Raw genomic sequence first — 20,099 nt, 5'->3', positions numbered from 1 at the left:
ATGGGTGGTTTGCACTGACACATCGAGGGGAACACACACATATACATACACTCATAGTGGACGGCTCAAACTCTGAAGTTTGTGGAAAGAAAGTTTGAGGGAATATCGGCAAAAAACCAACCAAGAATCCATCGTGCCGTTGTTATTCTTAGCGCGATCTCAGCAAAGTACGGCTTCCGATTCCAACTTCAGCAAGAAAACCTCGCTAGCTCAAGCAAATTGTGTGGAATAGCCTGGCCTGAGCTTTTTATTTCCCGCTATGTACTTTGACTTTGTTCGGGAGCAATGTGCGCTTCTGCTCGTTGCTTTGTCAATCGTCAAATATTTGTACACTCAAAGAAATTATCCACAATTTTCGGTCGAAATGACAGAAATGGCAGGCGCAACGGTACAAAACCACAAGTCAACTGCTTGCTAGAAAAAAATTATGCAAACTCATGTAGAGTAGAGCTTCCGGGCAACTACGGAACCTAATTGTCTCCTTCACTAAACAAAAAAGGCTCCAGGCCTCCAGGTCTCAGTGACAGGTGCTGGTTTGAGGTAAGAGCAACCTAGAATGCAAGCAAACAAACCATCGCAGCCGCACCAAGCAAGCAGAGCAGTGATGAGAAAATTAAAAATTTAATTTCAATTATTGGCCTCATTGTTGCGACTTGCGAAGTGACTGGAAGTGACTGGAAGTGAAACTGACGACCAGTCTCTCCTCTAGCCATTGGAGGTACTAGCTATTGGATCCTGCCGGTTTGGGTAGCGTTCTGTTGCCCCGGTTCGGTTTGATGGCATCGGGAATCGATAAATGGGACTCGGAAATAGTACCGTAGTCGAAGGCTAGCAATTATATCCCTTCGGTCGATGATTGCTGGTAGAAAGTGTTCCCAAATCGGCGCGGGTTCGTCTTCAGGCCGCCGAGTGACATTCGATCCGTTTCGGGTGGTATTTTTGGGTCCGCTGCGACGCAATAATAATTTTGACTTGTCCAACTGACGCCGCAATTATTGATTTTGTGTGCTGCTGGGGCCGCTGTCCAGCAGCGTGCCGCCAGACATGGTTTTGGGAACGGTCGGAGAGTAGCCTTGTGAAAAATGAGATCTTTGCTCAATTGATTCTAATTTTCGAGCAATCCCAACGCACAAAAAATACTTCCAAACAGATATACATTTAATGTGTGGATCATCATCATCTTCTCTCGCCGTTCCACTTAACGTACTGCAACGTTCAAATTTCGTACTTTTGTAAAACTGCGCTGCTAGCATGAAAATTGACGCACTCAAGTGCGTCACATTGCCTTGCCAACACGCACACGAAGGTTATGGCGCTTTCCCTGCAGCCTACCTTCGAGGTTTCCTTTCTGTCAATTCAATCGTGCGGTTGAATTTTGCCCGCTGGCTAATCCAATGAGGCTTTTAAATCCAATTTTAAGCGTCAACACAACCACACACAGTTACACGTACACACTACACTATAGTCCGTGTTCGTTCTCATGTTTGTAACGATGCACTTGTATCAGTTTTGAAAACGTTTCAAATAAGATTCTGACAGTTTTTTTACATCTATTGTTTGCCAATGTTGTTATTCACTTTCACTTGTTCTTAAAATGCCACGTTACTCTTATGCTCTTTGCACAACGCTGCTCTGTAGGGTTTTCTTTTTGTTTGTTTTTCCTTTTTTCTTTCCTTTTCCACACTTTTCAACATCATTTCTCCAATTACAAATAAACAGAATAGTTAATGTACAATCGATTGTATACGCACTCACAGCTCAGCACTTTCTGTGTTGCTCACTGCCCTCCATCCCTTCACTGGGAAGGTGGGTGTTTTCCCGCTTTTCCACATCCTAACAACAGCACACAAACAAACAAACTTGCACGCCCACTCACTCACTCCCTGCGGGCTTAACTTCCTTTCAACCCACACACAGTACAGTCCCAGTAGGACGTTTTTTTTTCTCCTTTACCTAGCAACACCATACTCACACGCACACGCAGATACTCACAGAAAAAGTATAATCCTTTTTTCCCAATTTCCGAAGTTACCTTCCGAAAATGTTTGTGTCCGTCCGTGTATCGACTGTACTACACACACGTGCGTTACTTTGTTTGTGTATGCGTACACTCTGTTCTAAGCTCCTCCACCCCGCGTGCCAAATAAGGAGGAGGAGGAGGAAGAACCCACCACGCGGTACCGGATGTCGAGACGTAGATTCGCTCTAAGGTTGGAGGCCCTCTGAACGAAACCGAAGCCAGCGAGTAACTGTTTGGTCCGTGGCTCCGCTTTCGGTCGGCTTCGAACGTACCGCAACGATTCCGTTTTTTTTTTTTTTTGTTACCCTGTTAGGCTTCCTCTCCCTCTCTTTCTCTCTCTTGGTGAGAGTAAACACGAACCAAAACAAAACAATTGCCCGTACACAGGCAGCTACATGAGCGCGTTTGCAGAACGAGCATAAACAAGAGTAAAATCTCCGTTGAAAATGTGTAATGCGAAAGGGAAAACAGTGAAAATTTTACGGTAGGGGAAAATTGTGTTGAGTAAAGCGGAGAGTTTCTGCCTGTGCCGTGCCGCTCGCTGTGCTCTCTAATGTTGCAGGGCGAACGCGTTGCCAGCGCTCTCTGGTGTCTCTTTTCGCTGAGGGATGGAATTTTCTTGCCATTTTCCCTGCACCGGCAGGTAGGGACAGAGAGCATAATTTGAGCGCCCAAACGCAACATCATATCCGCATGCCGGTGCTGACGAGCCACGGTTCGAGCAGTGTTGCCAGTTGAAGTTATTGGGAAATTTTTTTTTTAATTATAAAAACAGCGATAAAAGTTTTAAGAGAAAGATTGAGTGTTTACAAAAAATAAACAATGGTTAAGATATTATTAAAATAAAATAATAAATATTAAGTATTAAAGGATATTAAAGGTTAAATTAAAAAAATAAATTGAAGCACGCCTCAATTTTTTACAGTAAATAAGAAATCCGTGAAAAGTCGCCTATTATCTAATACCTAAGAAGAAACTGTGATAATTAAGTAAACGTCAAATAAAAATTAAGAATATAAAACGAAAAATGAAATAAGTAAAATGAAACATAAATAATAAATCAAAATTAGAACAAGAGAAGTATGAGTCGATACGGATGATAACGAAACAATAAACGTAAAATGACCAAAAAACACTTATAACATTACGATAAACATAAATTAAATACAAATATACACACTTAAAGCACGAAGTTATTCAATAAAAATATTTTAAAATACTTAGTTTAAAACAAAGAAAATTATAATGAAAGAACAAATACTTCGACAAAATACTTAACATAAGTAACTAGATGATGAAAATGAAGAAAAATAAGAAATAAAATTTTGGTTAAATATCAAATAAACATCAATTAAAAAAAGGTAGTAAAAACAAATCAGTAAAAAGGTAAACATAAAACACCGATACATACCTGTGCAAGCTTCGTGTGCAAGCTATGCTTCAGCAATGTATGTGTATGTTACAACCGCCGGAGGAGCATAATCGATTTACGATCCCCAATATTGCTCTCTCTCTATCTCTTCGATGAACATCCTCTCTGTTTCGATTGCATCCAATCTCTCGTTGTTTTTCTTTTCTTCTTTTACAACATAAAAGAGCAAACAGTTCATCGGTTGCCCAGCGCATCCCATTCCCTTACACATACATCGCAGAAAATACCCCGGCCAATCAGAATTGCGCAGAAGCCCACATTGAACGAACTTTGAAAAGCCTATTCACTGTGTGTGCATCGGGTTTTGCACCACCTTCGGCAAACGTCAGAAACAAAACATGCCAACATGCCCCAAGCCCACCACTACCACACCAACACACGGGCACGGCACGTTGCGTGTCTACAACCTTCAACCCGACACGCCAGCCAGCCAGAGCACCACGTACCGTTACCGTTTTCCATCCCACTGTTTTCGATCACGGTTCACTGGACCCTCACTGGGGTTGAGGCAGAAGCATAAAATATGCTGGCGACTGGCAGTACAGCGCCCAGCACCCGGGTGTGTGTGTGTGTGTGTGTGTATGCGCTGGTAGTTTGTTCCACCAGGCGCATACAAAATTTGCTCCATTTTTTCACCTTCGTTCCGACGGGTGATTTTTGTTTACGTCCCAATCCCCGCGTTTTCGACCTCCCCCAAAATAAAGCCACGAGGGAACATACAGTCCCGACTGCGCTGCGCTGGTACATTTAATTCACAACATTGCTCGGATGGGATGTTAAACCGCATCCCGATGCATAAATGCATGCTGACGCTTCCTCCTTCACCGAACACAGTCGGCGCATGTTGTGTGGTTTCCATTCGCGGTTTACACGCTGTCACGCTGTTCATTCATCGCACTGTAGAGGGGAGAATAGTGATAGTGAAATATAAAAATGAGCAGTTATGATATTTTTTCGTTTTTTACATTTGGTCATATAAATTAAAGTTAACGTAGCGTTACCCATGAATAATGGAACGACACCACCGGTTGGAAGGAAAATATTGAAACACTAAAACAATAAAACTAACATACAAAACATGATACTTTTCAAACGTATAGTTTTCTTTGGAAATGAAAAAAAAATAAGTTGGGCTTAGTTTTTTTATGAAAAATGGAAACATACGAAGAAAGATGAAATATAATTAACAAGAATTGATAAATAAAATCGATAAGACAATTTTATAAAATACATGTTTGTTTATCTTGCTAAAATATTCTTAACTCGATTTATTTTTAGATTGACCGAGTTTTTATTGTCAATCCCGCCAGTTTTTATTTTTGGCGTCTCGATGTTTTTCTCTATCAGTTTATTCAAAATATTCAAGGATATTGATGAAAACAAGAACAGGAAACGTGACCACTCCAGAGAAACAACATGTACACATAATTTACTATCAGAGATCTAGCAGAGAGAGAAGATATAAACGATCGAAAAGATCACAAATGGTGTATCGAAATTTACAGATTGAATCAAGAATTACGAATAGATTTGAGAATCGAATCAAGAATCGAGAAATGATTTACAAATAAAGAAATCATTTGCGAGAATACGAATTAGAGATTCGTTTATCACAATCGAAAATTAAGATGGATTAAGTGTAAAAAAAATCACGAATTTCCATTAAAATATAGTTAACATAAAAAAGCAGCTATTTATGAAACTTATCTCGAATATCGAATTTAAAAAAAAGCATCTATTCAAGAATCACCTATAGATCTGGGAATCGAATCAAGAATCGAGAAATGATTTACGAATAAAGAAATCATTTCCGAGAATACGAATTATAGATTCGTTTATCACAATCGAAAATTAAGATGGATTAAGTACAAAAAAATCAAGAATCAACATTAAAAAATATATTAAACATAAAAAAGCAGCTATTTATGAATCTTATCTCGAACCTTGAATCAACAAGAGGCATCTTTCCCAAAGTTTAAATGACGTTTATGTTTCAATGGAATTAACAACGATTCGCTGATAGCGAAGACTTTTTTATTTGTAATTTTTCATTTAATTCGATTCTTACCTTTTCAAACAAGATTCAACTCAATCATTACCTTTTCAACTCATTTGCATTGTGTTCGATTCTTTTTTCAATTCCTTTCGATTCTTCCCGATTCGTTTCGATTCCTTTCAATTCGTTTCGATTTCTATTTATTCGTGAATCAAGAATCTTAACTAACAGCATAAAGATTCTGCACGTTTTTTCATATCTACTTCTTCTTTGACTGCTTGTTGTATCGTTGACTCTACTCGATTTCCTACGCACACTGCTGCATTTGATGCCGATCTCACTGCACTTGCTAGGCCTTGTGTAGCAACACGCAAGCGCAAACCACCAGCCAGCTGAAGTATGAATTCAACAGAATGTCATCGTTTTCATGCTGCAAAGGACACTTTATGGTTAGTTTTTCGTTTCTTTTATTTTATTGATTTTATTCATACCGTTCTTAACATACGAGCGCGCACATACGAATTATTTCCTTTTCTGTTCCACCTGCTGCTGTTTCCTTCGCCGTAATATACGCTCGCTCGCTTACACTACAATGATATTTTCACACTTTTTCAACTTAAGTGGGAAGAAAGAGCCACAAGAACCTAAATACCACGACGTAAAATATTCATTCGCTGGACAATTGGGGGAGGGAGGCTTTTAACTATTTCTGTTTGTTTCCGTTGTGCTGTGTAGTTTATACACAACATATTGTGCACCTTCATTTTCACATTATGTTGCTTTATTGTATTCTCTTTTTTATGTTTTGTTTTGCACTGTTTCCATTTCTGTACATCATTGTTACTTCTTGTTTTGTAGGAAAAAGTACGTTAAACTGATTAAAACGAGCTCATCCTCGAGATGATTGACGACGCCCAGAGTTACTAAACTTAAGCTTACGAAACAAAGCCGCACAGAACGCTCGCAACACCTTTGCTGGCACTCTTTCTCTTCGAGTGCGCTTATTTTATGGCATGATGGTGTACTTTTTTATTATTAGTTTTGATTTACTTTACGCGGGCAAACGGTTATCCATCTTTTACGCATTTAGGCCAATTTCTCTTGGTTGTTCGTATCCGTTTTAGGCGCTTCAGATATGCGCTTCCGTTGCGCCTTCGAAAAAGTAATCGCTTACTATTTTAGTTGTTTTTTTTTTAATCAGAGGACAGTCGAAACTAAGTATTTCATTTATTTCACTTGAGATCATTGAGATGTACGTGTTTGGAGGTGGCCTGTGTAAACACACACATGGCACAGTGGTTACGAACTATGGGCGGGTAGGAGATGATGTCGGTATAAGGATGGATGGGAGGGTGAAAATGAGGGAAGCTTCGATTGGACTGGGAAATCTGGCGCCTTCTTGTACAAGAGCCTCTCCCGTGGGACGACGGGTTCATGCAAGGTGTTGTTCTTTTTAATGCATAGTTCTACAGACAACACGAGCGCGGGGAGCTCTTCGCTCTCTCTCTCTCTCTCTATCATTACAATCGCTTTCATTTATGCTCTAAACATGCGCGCTACAGCTATACAAACACTATAATTAGTGTCTCGCAAATGTCGCGTACCTTAAGAATAGCTTTACCGACGCTAAAGATCGAACGATTCTTGTCAACCAGCGGCGATGAAATGATGTGTGATGATGGACGAGTGTCAGCGTGAAGAAATATGTAAGGATGCCGCCTGTGTTTCAAGAACAAACAAAAACACACCTGCGGGCTGCGATGAAAAATAGCTGATTGAGCATTTTATACGATTCTTTGTCCCATCTTTCATCTCATGTTTTTGCATTAAGAGCTTTTTTGTTTTGCTGGTGTGTTTTGTTTCTGTATGTTGTATCTTTTATAACAATTCATCTGTTCAGCCGGTCTACCTTTCAACCTCTTTGTTTTACTCCGCTTTGTTCACTTGCTTTTTTTCTTTTGTTTTTTGTTTTTTTTGTTGTTTTTTTTTTGTTTCAGGTTCGTTCTTACATCTTTTACAAACACCAAAACACACATATCATAGTTTCTGAATCAATCGTTGAAAATGGTTGTGCACTATAAGCAGAACTTTTATCACTAAACGGTCTTTCCTGGTGCGAATGGCTCATTCGTACTTTACCTTTTCTTCTTGCTTCGCGAGTTACGCTTGTCGGCGGAGTGTTTGATGATAATATGATAATGATTCGCTTTTGCAATTTGCTATCGAGGCTTGATTGTTTGTGTTTTTGTTTTATCAATGTTAGCATTTTGCTTTAATCTATCGGCAATGTTGAAGTTTTATTCTGTCCGTATGTATAAGATAGCATGCGTGATTTGTTATATGCATCTGTTTTTTTTTCTTTCTTGCTTTTGTTTGCAATTGTTGCTCCATGTTTTTCGCAGTTGTATTGTTTCTTTTTCTTTTTTTTACGTTCTTGCTTCGGTAAATGTTCAACTACACTTAGGTGATAAAACATGATTTGTTTCCATTTGTTTTTTCCTCTTTAAACTCTTCTTTTCACCTTTTTTTTTAATTGCTTTCGAGCCATACCGGGACATACTTTAATGTAAGTGAGCAAGATATAGGTTCAACATGTGGCTTGTTGTTGCTTGCATGTTTTTTGAGTAAATTTTGTTTTATCTTCTTGTTTTACGTTTTCTATCATATTTATCATTTTTTAATACAATTATGGGGGACCAGTTTCATTTTGTACGCATTTCAAGCTATTTTATCATTGCGCTGGTCTCTAATATGTACATGTAACTGTTATTTTCCATTTTGTTCTACTTTTTTGTTTGTTTCGTACACTTAGTTCTTTTGCTACTTCGCACTTCTTTTGTTTTTATCTCCAAATCGTTTAAGATCTGTGTAGTACAGTTGATTGTTTCGCTTTTATGGTAGAGTTAAAGTATACCGTCTAAAAAGAAACTGTATTTCAAAATAATTCACACTATACAGACGCAAACACGAACACGCATATACACACACACACGCACACAGATTCGCAAACGTAATTCAAGGCACGAAGCACGCACACACAGGCACACATACACACACACAGGCACACGGATGAGGAGAATCAATTTGCTAAAAATACATAATCGAACACGACACTTTGTAGTTTGCTAGTCCGAACGCATTTCCCAGTTGCCAGTAATATGGCCTCGGTGACCCCTTTAAATGTGTTTCTTTTTTTTTTTGCTAATCTCGTCGTCCTCATCTGTTAAGCATTTTGGAGCTGATGAAAAAAAAATTCATCCACAGCAAAGTACGGACCACCTTTACGCGTCAAAGTATCTCCATCCTGCATGAATCCTGTCTTTGAAAAGGCTGTTGTAATGTGTATCTTGAAAAATAAGGCGCATTACTGTATTGGATGCTTTATCGACTTGCACATTTTCTTAAACGTCTAGTTAAAAAAAAAACAAAGGCATTTATGCAAAAGGCCAAACACGTTCCTGTCCAATGTCTAAAAGCGTTTGTCGTCCTTTTTTTTCGTTTCATTCAATCAAGGCCGAACCGTTTCCGTTTTATTTTCGCATTCGCGGTGGCACAATTGTGTTCAAGGCAGAGAGAAGTACATCTCCCTTTCTTTGTCAAAATATAACATTCGCAAAACATCTACTGTCTGTTACAAGCGGCTTGAGGCACTACAACGTCGACACTGTTGTTGTTGTTTTTTTTTTGTAATATAAGGCAATCAATTCAGTTTTATCTTACTTACTTTCTACTAACGAAAGCATTGCACAAAGTAAACGTTTTTACGCGTGATTAGCGTTGTGGGCACATGGGCAAAGGATGGGAAGAACATTGGCGCCACTATTGTGAAAGCTTTTCTTTTAGCACTTCAACCACCAGTAGTAAAGAAAGGTACGGAGAGTGTATGTTTCGTTTTGGGGTGCTGAAATACTGAAACAGTGTAGGAGAAAGATTGAATCTGAGGTTTGAATCGTCCCTCGTGCACTATCAACTGCGTGAACGCTAAGCTTAGTGTTGGCATGTAGGGTTTGGTTGCACTCGCACGCAAGATTAAATCTGCTTGTCGAGCACAGCGGGAAGCACAAGCAATAAGAAAGAATAACGTCATTATATAAAAAAAGCATACATCTCTGCGAACCTCTCTCTCTCTCTATCGCTCTCTTATAAATCTTATAAGAACTTTTATATTAAACCGAACTCTATGAAACAAGTTAATTTTACTAGCAACTGAATAAAACTTTGCTACAAACATAAAAAAAAGATATATTGTAACATAAAAACGCACACACACACACACACACATACACACTGTTAGAGCAGAATTTGTTGCACCACACTTACAGTACACGAAAATCGTAACTCCAAACGGGTGCACGCGCGTGTGGAAGCAGTTTTCATACACCGCCACTCTCTGTAAACAATAAATTGCATCTTGCTTTTCTTTTGTCTTAACCCTATATTCTTCTCATAGTTGCACGTTTGTTTGATGGCATCAGAATAATCTTATCACGTTCAAAAATCGTATCCATCCCGTTTGATTGTGATCTACTGGGCCTGACTCTTTCGGGGAACATACAAAATTGCACTCGCTCTGCTAGGACCTTTTTTTGTTTGCACAACCGCCGTGTGGTTGCGGCTGCTGCTGGTTGCCGTCAACGCACAGGGGGGGCACAGTTAACTGGAGAGCAATGTGTGACTGTACTAACTGCTACAAAATTAGGCCAAACAACCTACATTATTGAAACCCTTTTGCATGTGTTTGGTTGCTGATTCGTTCTTCGCGGGACAAATAGTAGCCCCCGCACAGGTACTGCAGCCTTTTCTTCACAATAACAAAAAAAAAATTGCATCAATTGGCGCCTTATGCAGCAGTATTTAAAAACAAACCCCTAATCATCCTGTAAAGCGATGCCGGATCATCGGTTTAGTCGGTCCAACGCTGCGCCAACTGTGCTAAAATTTAAACGGATACAACTATCTTCTTTTGCTCGCTTTCCATACCGGCGCACATGGATATTCTTAACAAGGTACGAAGAAACTGAACAGCATTCTTATACCGCTAAATCTGTCATCTGCTTAAAAGGTCGGGCGAATTAAAAAAAAACAATTAAAACGTATAAAGACACTTATCAACAAAACCCCCTTAAACTGCTAGCTGGCTTGCGTACATTACATTCGTACCGTTTCTTGCATCGAAAACACTCTCGCGCACGTACGAACTGGAGAATTCTGTGCTGCGTGTTTGGATGCCGAACCCGTAATGCACTAAAATATAAACTAAACCTTCAAATGTACTCTTTTTTCGCCCTTTTTCGTGCATGAGGTTTCGTTTTTTTTTTCGTAATTAATAGATTGCTCTGGCTCAGGATGGTTGAAATCTTCCCGTTTCCGTTCTATAATGGCATCGTCCAGTTTACTTCACCTTTAGTCTTAAACGATAAGTATGATGCTATGTTTAGTCACTAGGCTGATACTAGCAAACACGTATCCCTTCCGCTCGGCCCAGCAATATTAGTCTACATTCTTTTACACCAAACTGTCCGAACACACGTCCGCCTTTACTGCTAAATGTCTAATCTGAAGACGCGCGTACCACACACACACACACACACCCACACCCCCTTACGACACCGAGCTGATCGCGTTGTGCGGCGAACCCATCTGCATCAGCACCTTGTCCAGCCACTGCAGCGGCCCGTGCAGATGGATCTCGATCCAGCACGGCGTCGACGTCACGTCCTGCCGGTGGTACTCGGCGCCCCACCCCTTCACGAAGCTCATGCGTATCGTGCACATCTTGGTCAGCTCGTACACCGCCTCGAAGCCGTGGTTGACCGACTGCGACAGCAGCTGGGCGAACTCCTGGTTGTTGAAGATCTTGAGCGAGCAGCCGGGCGGTATTTTGCACACCGTGCTCGGATGGAACCCGTGGTGATGGTTGCAGTTGCGGCTCTGCACGAAGATCGCCGAGTCGGACAGACACTCCGCGTACACCTCGCCCCCGACGTAGTACAGGTGCACCCCCTTGCCGATGTGGCGCCGGGTGTTCTCGATCGTGCTGTTCCGGTTCACGTTGCTCAGCTGGCCGAGGCAGAAGCGGTCCGAGTTGTTCGACGGGTTCGTGAACCCGTCGACGATGATCGACGTGTTGGTGCAGTGAAACACCTCGCCGACGCGACAGTTCAGCTCGTAGTACGCTATGCTCGCCCAGTACGGCGGCTCCTGGTAGCTGACCGGCGCCACCTCGCCGTGCATCTGGTTCGTGTCCATCTGGTTGCCGTCCTGGCCGCCGCTCACCGTGTTGCCCTCCTCCGGCGGGCTGTAGGCGGGCGGGGGCGTCTCCGGCAGCGCCCCGTACGGGCTCTGCGGGTTCGAGCTGATCGGCCCCGGGCTCGACACCGACGACATCGGGCTGTTCGGTCCCATGTGCGAGGAAATGGGCGAGTTGGGTCCACCGCCCGCTCCGCCCCCACCATTTCCACCATTTCCACCACCACCTCCACCCCCGCCACCCCCTCCACCGCCACCGCCACCACCGCCGCCGCCGCCCATGTGCGAGTTGTTGAAGCCCGTGTTCGAGTAGTTCACGTTGTGCGGCATGTTCGGCTCGTTCATCTGGTGGAAGGGCAGCAGCGAGTGGCCCGGCGCAAACTCCGAGTGGCGGGGCACCAGCACCGGCGGCAGGACCGGGCTCTCAACGCGCTTGTAGTGGTACGGGTTGATGCACACCTCCTTCTGCTTCGCGCTGAACGGATACTGGCACGTTTCGATCGGTTTCAGCTCGTGGTGGCTCTGCAGATCCGGCCAGCGCCACACGCGACAGTAGATGACGTGCGGCAGCCCCTTGCGGTGCGATACCTACGGGCAAGAGTGGGTAACAGTGGCGCGTTAGTACGAATCGAAACGATGCAAATCGAGAGCGGTGTGATCATTTCCAACAAACCTGCAGCCGTCCATCGAGCGAGCGCGGTATGGTGACGCACTTGGATGGCTGTCCCGGGCAGGAGAGGGCACGCTCCAGCTCCTCGATGGCGCCCTTTCGCTTTTTCAGCTTCTTCACCAGACTGTCCACCGCCTTTTCGGCCCATTTTTCCTCCTCGTCGCCCTGCTTCCAGCCGAGCAGCTTCTTCACCGCCGGGCTGGTGAAGGAAAACAGACTGTTCAGGCTCGACATCGTGCTACTGCTCGAGGATTCCACATCGTCGGTGTCCATTGTGAAATAGTAATCTGGAAAGAGCAGGCAAAGGGGAAAGGTTCATGTTACGAAAATGTTTGAATTTAGGATTTCTTTTAAAATTGCTGATTTATATTATTCAATTTTATTTTCTTTTTTAACTCTCAAACAAAAAGTCTTAAATTCCATCGCAATCACGCAAAGACAGGGTTTTCTTGTCACTTGTCTGTTTGTCCACGAAACTACGGTTACGATGTCACGTGAAACATACCTGGCAAAAGGTCCCAACGCGTTACACAACGCCATCGAGCCGTGTGTTTTTTAAATCAGCCCACACTAATTGACAGAAACACACGCTCCTCTGCTTTCCCATTCGTTATGTCCGATGCTTGTCAAAACATGACACATTAATCGGCTCGCTCCTGACCCCCCCATCCTTCCTCGAGGCAAGTTGCAACTGCACCACTTTTACCGATCGCATCGCAAAGCTAAATGGCAGCGCCGTCGGGAATCACTTCCTTCGCGCGATAAGAGAGAAAGAACATTTCACCCGATCCCCCCCACAACTCGACGCACCGTGCCCTAGGGCCTCCCGGGCACCGCGCGCAAACGGTGCCATTTTCTGATTAGCATAAAGTGGAGGAAACAACGACCGTGGAGGATGCAGTAATCGCAATCGCATGGCTGCCTGCCACATTCATTCACTTGGGCCCTGCGCGCCAACATTATCAATAATCCGCTCCATCGGTCGTGTAAAATAAGGGATCAATGGTCAATCGCAAACGGCACACACATCCGCTGCGTGAAATGATGCTGCTGCTGCTGCTGCTGTTGCCTCCCGGGGGTCTCCTCCCGATGCGTGCCCAGTTGCCGTCAATGCATCCCATGCTCCCATGGCTGCCGCTGCAATCGTGATAGTGAACGGGGTAAACGGCGGCTAATAACAAGACTGTTGTTTATTTGTTTGTGCAGATTATGGGCAGGGCATGGGGAGGAAACTAATTGAATACAAACAAATCGCGCCTTCGACTTCGGCGCGCAAAAATGCATTGGTCGTTTTTCTCCCCGACGCAGGGAATGCAGGGAAGCGGTGGTGTCCAGGCACGATTGGCGAAACGGAAGCGAGCGCAGTAGTATGGTTGTTGATAAACTACAATGCAATCAAATAAAACAAAAACGTTCGCTTGCGATCGATCGTGCGTCAATCTTTCGAATAGTTCGAACTCATAATTCGATTAGGAAACAAGTGAAAATTTGAACTGAAACTAACATTTCTCACCCAATGATTTATGAAAAATGGGAAAATATGTTTTCTGAGTTGATTAATTAGTCATTTTTAAGGATCTTAAATGAGCATTTTTCTTACATTTTATGGATATTTTGAGTCTGTGTGCCTCTTTCGTTTACTTTATGCATGATTTTTTTACGATTCATGTTATTTTAAATTCTATTTAAATTGTAATGTATGCGGTTTTGGCAAATTTTTGTTTTTAACTTTTCTACAGAATAATTCATTGATACCCATAAATGGTCAAAAATCGAGAACATAAATGCAAAATAAGAATTCATTGGACCAATATGGTACAGCCTCATATATCTTAGTTATAATGTGAGTTTTTAAACCGTATAATGTACAGCAAATATTAGTTAAAATACTCTCTAAATGTTAGATAGCATGTACAGGGTGGCCACTCGAATCAGGATTTGAAATTCCCGGTTTTTTCCCGGTTTTTCCCGGATTTTTTAGGGGTTTTCCCGGTTTATTACACTTCATTTGCCCGTAGTTGATTGCCTTATGCGATACTAAAATTTCAAAGCATTTTTTTGACAATGTTATAGGTAACTCTAATAGTATTTATAACTTCGTCTATAATTAGTATGACAGTGCAAAGCTGCATGTTATCGATGTAACAAGAATTAAATAAAATAACCTTAAACTATTATTTAAAAATAAAACTATTAAGCATTATAAACGTTTTTTATAAGATTGCTGAAACAGCTTATTTATTCAAATTACTCATTTTCTCTTCGATCAAGGCTACTTCTTTCTGAGCATCTGCGAGAATTTTGGATTTAACTAATTCTAATTCCTTAAGTGCTTGATTCGTTGTCTTTTTTCTAGCACTGGCATCGTCCTTTTGTGCCCTTTCCTTCTTCTTTTGCTCCAGGCTCTCGACGTATCGTCCATGCGCGTTTCGGGCGTACTGGATGAGTGATTTATTTATGTCTACCCCTAAAACACCACCGGCGTTCAAAATAGCGTCGTATACTATTCGCTGCGCCACTAAGCTTTCGTCGATTAAATTAACTATCAGACACTCTTTGTTTATAGAAAATCCTCGCTCTAGTGTTGCATTGCCATGTGATAGAATTAAAATTTTTTTTAAAAAAATTCTTAAGTTTGAGAATTCTTTTCTCGAATCCGCAAGAACTTTAAACCAAAAATTATCTAGTCGACATTCATGTCGCTTGTAGGCAGCTAGAGATGACTTTATGCTAGAAATTTCTACCGCATTTGTGAATTCCTGACGAACTTTGTCCGCTACATTACCCCCTAAATGGTCTCTTTGGACCATGTAATCTAGGCAGTACTCCAACCTTTTCAAGGCAATATCAAGCGATTTTGTGATGGTCTCTGGATTGATACATGAGATATATCGTGTAAAACTGTGTGACAGTGGAGAACGGTCACAAATTTTTGTTAAAAATGCAATATAATAAGCTTTACAATCGTTCTTAAACTGAAGGATCACCTTTTCAGATATTTTTCCACTTGTCATTATTGTTTTAATTGCCGCTTTGACTCCAAAGCCTATATCAACTTGCGATGTCGGTAGTGTGTTGTTATCTTTGAGCTCAATATTGGTAATCGCTTTAGCTTTTACATTTAAGCATTCCGATTTTAAAACCTTACTCATTATAGAATGGGTAATTGAAGTTAACTCATCAAACAAAAATGGCGCCATAGGAGCATCACATTGAAATTCTCGCAAAAAGGGTTCCACACATCCAGCTGAGGAAATAAAAAAGGCAAGTTTTGGGCTCAACATTTCATCAGAAATGGTCTTTTCTATTACAGCGAATGGCCTAGACTGAGCAACTGCAGCAAAACTCCTTTTGAAAGAATGGTGACCTTCCTTGAGTTTTTTGTCACGTTGGTTTTTGACCGCAGCCACATAGACTTTCAAATAAGGAATCATTTTAGATGCACGCTCAGCCACATTCAAATTTTCAATCCATCGAATAGGACAAAATTTCAGTGGGAATAAATTGGATCCGGTAGTTTCTTTATAATCTGCACGGCGCAACGGAAAGTCTTTGAACAAATAATAGAGGGATGTCAAAAACTCATCAATGTTCCATTCAGTGTGCTTCATACCATTTTTAAAAGCATTATGAATAGCATGTAAGCCGCAACTACCTATGTTTAATAAATCAAAAGATGGTACCCCACGCAGATTTCGAAGTTCTTCGCATAAGTCCTTCATTAAACGCCAATTTACATTCGGTCCGTCCATACTTAGCTGAATCACGTTATTCAGTAGAGCAGGCTTTCTTTCTGTGCACTGTTTCAATCCGTTAAGGAGATCAACTGCACGAGAAGAATCTAAAAACGCTGATCCAATGTATCGACATTCTACCTGTTCCTTATTTTCATTCCAAAATCTCACACTAACATCCATCTGTTGGCGTTGTGAAACTTTGTTCAATGTTTCATCGAAACCAATTACTATTTCGGAACATACATCAAGTTGCTTAAATATTTCGTTTGTGAAATAAGGTGCCAGACCAAAAGTTATTAGATACGCAAGTTTTGTGCGTCCCATCTCGAGCTTGGCGGCAATTTGGCTGTCCGGAAACATAGTTTTGAACAAATTAGTGTTAGCCCCAGCACTGCGATAGGAGTTATGAGTGGCAATAGTTTCCAGAGCCCACACAATTTCAGCACTTGTAACTTGCTCGTTTAGCATGAATCTATTCAAGACGTTGGAAGCCTTAGAGTGTTGATTATCAGTGTTCGTGGAAGAATCTGAAGCTGAGATTTGGGTAGCCATTGCAGTGGAAATTGAAGAAAGTGACGGAGATGACGACAACAGGTTATTACCAACGATTTGATCTGTAAAAAAGAAGAAAGGAACTCTCTTAAAAATCAATAACCATATTTTTGCGTGCATAGCACTACCATTATATAACACTACATAAATTTAATCATTAAGCTGAAGTTACAGAATTCGTGAAAGTGTAAATTAATTGCTAGTTATCGGGTAATACACCAACTACCATAACTGTAAATTAGTGATCTCCAACCTGTGATCCGCTGCATTAACGGTTCGCGAAAAAAAAATGTTTTTCTAAGAATTGCTTATTACCATACACATAGTTCAATTGTTTTCACATCATCAAGATAAAATTTACAACAGTTACGTATAGAATAAAGTGAAATTGAACGTGAAATTTTGGGGTTTTCGACTATATAGCATAATTTTTTTATTAGAATATGGCTTATTCTACACCAAAAGAAAGGAAATTAAATTCCCCAAGTATCTAGACTAGAAATCATATTGAATTAATAATCTAATGCTTTTCATTGTAACTCCCAGATTTGTTCACGGTGAAACAATAATGGTCAGCGGAGAATCATAACGAAATGTATTTAATTCTACATTTGAATATTTAACAGTCGAAAAAGTTGGGGAATTGAATATTCTTTCTTTTGGAGTGTGATAGGCCATATTCTCATGAATATTAAATGAAATATAGTTATATGAATATATATATATATATATAGTTATGAAATATATTTCCAAAGCCAAGTGGTCAGCGATCCTAAAATAGTTAGAGAGCACTGCTGTAACTATATGATTTGCAGAATATTTTATGCCGCATATCAGTACTACAACCAATATCACAAATACTTTATTAATACTTGTAAATAAAATATCACCAACATCCAGCTATTATTTATACTCATAAAATACATTGTTAATACACAAAGAAACTTTAAACACGGCCGGCTGTGGGCGTCTTAATAGCGGTCTAGATGAAGTGGGTAGTGAGATGAAAAAAAAAATCAGGTTATGATTAAAATCATTACGTTGTTGAGGTTTTTGTAATCTGATCTAGCTTTTGTCTGATCGGATTAGCTTTGAATCTATATTCACTTTATGGGTAAGGCAGTTTTTAAATAATTTTTGAAAACCTTTTTGCACATTTTGGTTTGTATTCTCAAAACAATCAAAACTTCCAAGAATGCCAACGGCATACGGAAATGATTACTGGTGGTTCCTTGGTGACCGGCATTAGCGTTTTGCGGGAGTAACAACAATCATCGTCAACAACTGTACTCTACTCACAAGAATAGCAGCGAAGCGCAGATCAAAGAATGTTTTTCTAAGAATTATTGCGGTTGGCCAAAATCTCATCGCACACATAACAGTATTGATGTACTTTGAAGAGTTTAAATCGTAATACAAAAAAAAACTCAATTTTGCTGCAGCATATTTGGTTCAAAATCAACTGCTTGCGTTGGTGATGCCAGCGGAACGGAAAGTTAATAAAAATCAGCATCGGTCGGAAAGGGTTAATCTACTACAAACACTCTTTTTAATACTTCTGTATAGAACACCATCCTAACTTTGCTACTTTAAAATTATAAACAGGTTATAACTTTTACACATACCAAAAACCAAACATTAAAAATGTAACTACCGCCAAACGGTTATTTACTTACTTGGTAAAAAATGGCTGATTGGAAGGTTAGTTTTTCGAACCAACACTTGATGATGATGTGCTTTGCTTTTTTCATGACTTAACAAAGCCACTCTACCCATAGTGTTGATTTTTATTTTTTTGTTACACCATTTGCAAACCGCTGCATATACGTCCTTCGGGTCAGGAGAACACCATGGAAATGAATTTTCATAGTTTGGATTGTATGTGGTAGGCATAGCAGACAATCTATGGGAGACTATTATTAATAATTAATAAATCAACCAATTTGCAGCCAGTGCTGTATAAAACTTACCTGATAGCAAATTAAGTAATTTGAAAAACACACTTCAATAAACTGAATATCAACCAATTCAAACGATACCGTGATTTGCACTTGCACTTTGAGAATCCAATTTTAAATCTTATCACATCACATTCGATGCTGTTCTGTTCAACTCAAACCGCAAAATGAACTAAAAGTGTCCACAACCACGACAATCGAAGCCTCCAACTAGCCAGCGATTCGAACCCCCCCCCCCCACCCACTCTTACTTACTCCATCATTTATTCTGTTGCAGCTTAAGCTTTTGATTTCATTCTATACACATACCATTACACGATCACGGCTGCGCTATCGAAACGGTTGTTCTTCGATTCTCGGGAACGGAAACGACGCAAGACTCATCCATACTACTAGAGCACCCATTCTGCATAGGCTAGAGCAAAACCCCGTGAAAACAAAAGAGCAACAATTGGACTGTGGGAGAAAAGGCAGATCAACGTGCGCGCACGATTTCTGGGACTCCACACAATCGGGCGGAATGATGGTAAAGACCATCCAAACCGAAACGTAAAATTCCAATGTGGTTGGTACGTTGAAATTGTTTAAGGGGGGAGGGAGGATAACAAGTTCCCAAAAAATAATACATATCGCCTGGACAAATACGGGGCGTAATGTGGATCGCCCACTCCACCCACCGTTAAATCCGCCACTGCCACAACCTACGGTGTGTTGAACAAAATACAGACGCACGGAATAGCGTGTACCCGATTCGGCGAACGTAAAGTTTGCACCAGTGCGAATGAGAAGTACAATCAATTCGTACCATATGACGATGAAACAGACTGTGTTTTCCATAGACATTGGTGCGACGATGTAGGTAAGCCCGCGGTAGGTTGGGAAAAAAACACATAAGAAAGCAGGTGGCTGAAAATACACTTGGTACACGAGAGCTGTGATATATTCCCGTTTTTTTTAGCGAAATTCCCGGTTTTTCCCGGTTTTTCCCGGATAAATAAAATTCCCGGCTGATTCCCGGTTTTCCCGGTTTTCCCGGTTGAGTGGCCACCCTGCATGTATAATAGCCATAAAAAATGTAAACAAAAAGTGCTTGGCATCCAGGGAAACATGAACAAACATTTTCTGGCACTCAAAGTGTTAATGCAACTACGGATGAATGAAAAACACGACCTTGTATTGACATTTTTTTCGAGCAGGTACTCGAATCTAATTCTAGCTTTGAGGCTGAAATAATCTAGGCTTAAGACCGGAGGCTACTTTGGCGTGTGGTTTTGTATGAAGCGTTGATATGGTTTCAGCCGCACACTTTTTAACTCCTTATAAAGAAGCTGGTTAGTATCGTGAAAGGTCCCTTAATTAATACATTTGTATAGTTAAAAATTACAACTAACCGTGGATAACATTATAATATTGTACCTTCGAAAATAGTTTTTAAAATTCGATCAAAAGGGAATTTATTTAACATTTCACCGATTTTTTTTATTC

The 20,099-nt window shown here is 40.8% G+C and overlaps 3 protein-coding genes across 11 annotated transcripts in view; all 3 read right to left on the bottom strand.

The window, feature by feature from the left end:
- Window positions 1-2,250, bottom strand: part of LOC121597696 — a 143,815-nt gene extending 141,565 nt beyond the window's left edge. For 2 of the 4 annotated variants that reach the window (XM_041923681.1, XM_041923684.1), the window contains exon 1: window positions 2,172-2,250. The gene's annotated coding sequence lies outside the window, so the exon portion shown is untranslated. Of the gene's footprint in view, window positions 1-2,032 lie in introns of all 4 variants that reach the window. The other 2 variants (XM_041923682.1, XM_041923683.1) reach the window with 2 other exon arrangements.
- Window positions 2,251-7,807: 5,557 nt separating this feature from the next.
- The window catches only part of LOC121595493 (protein mothers against dpp), a 48,672-nt gene continuing 36,380 nt past the window's right edge, over window positions 7,808-20,099 (bottom strand). For all 5 annotated transcript variants that reach the window (XM_041919520.1, XM_041919522.1, XM_041919518.1 and 2 more), the window contains 2 exons: window positions 12,371-12,654; window positions 7,808-12,285 (listed from right to left, as the gene is read on the bottom strand). In XM_041919520.1, coding sequence (XP_041775454.1) covers window positions 11,050-12,285; window positions 12,371-12,640 — 1,506 coding nt within the window. In that variant the 5' untranslated portion in view covers window positions 12,641-12,654 and the 3' untranslated portion in view covers window positions 7,808-11,049. The remainder of the gene's footprint in view (window positions 12,286-12,370; window positions 12,655-20,099) is intronic.
- LOC121595491 lies at window positions 14,570-18,838 on the bottom strand. Of its 2 annotated transcripts, none has more exons than XM_041919515.1 (3): window positions 18,627-18,838; window positions 18,333-18,569; window positions 14,570-16,718 (listed from the first exon to the last, which is right to left on the bottom strand). In XM_041919515.1, the coding sequence occupies exons 2-3, from the start codon at window positions 18,547-18,549 to the stop codon at window positions 14,602-14,604; spliced, it is 2,334 nt and encodes a 777-aa protein (XP_041775449.1). In that variant the 5' UTR covers window positions 18,550-18,569; window positions 18,627-18,838; the 3' UTR covers window positions 14,570-14,601. The 2 variants fall into 2 exon arrangements, with proteins under 2 accessions (XP_041775449.1, XP_041775450.1); XM_041919516.1 differs by having other exon boundaries at window positions 18,333-18,559.

This window comes from Anopheles merus, chromosome 3R (genome assembly GCF_017562075.2).
Source record: "Anopheles merus strain MAF chromosome 3R, AmerM5.1, whole genome shotgun sequence".
NCBI lineage: Eukaryota > Metazoa > Arthropoda > Insecta > Diptera > Culicidae > Anopheles > Anopheles merus.
Note: the sequence above shows the minus strand (reverse complement) of the source record. Positions and strands in the feature narration are given on the sequence as shown.

Excerpts from the sequence above, each read along its gene's own strand:
- LOC121595491 (XM_041919515.1), bottom strand. The coding sequence starts at position 18,549 with ATGCCTACCACATACAATCCAAACTATGAAAATTCATTTCCATGGTGT. Across the intron at positions 16,719-18,332 it reads AATCAGCCATTTTTTACCAA|ATCAAATCGTTGGTAATAAC; the intron begins GTAAGTAAATAA and ends TCTTTTTTACAG.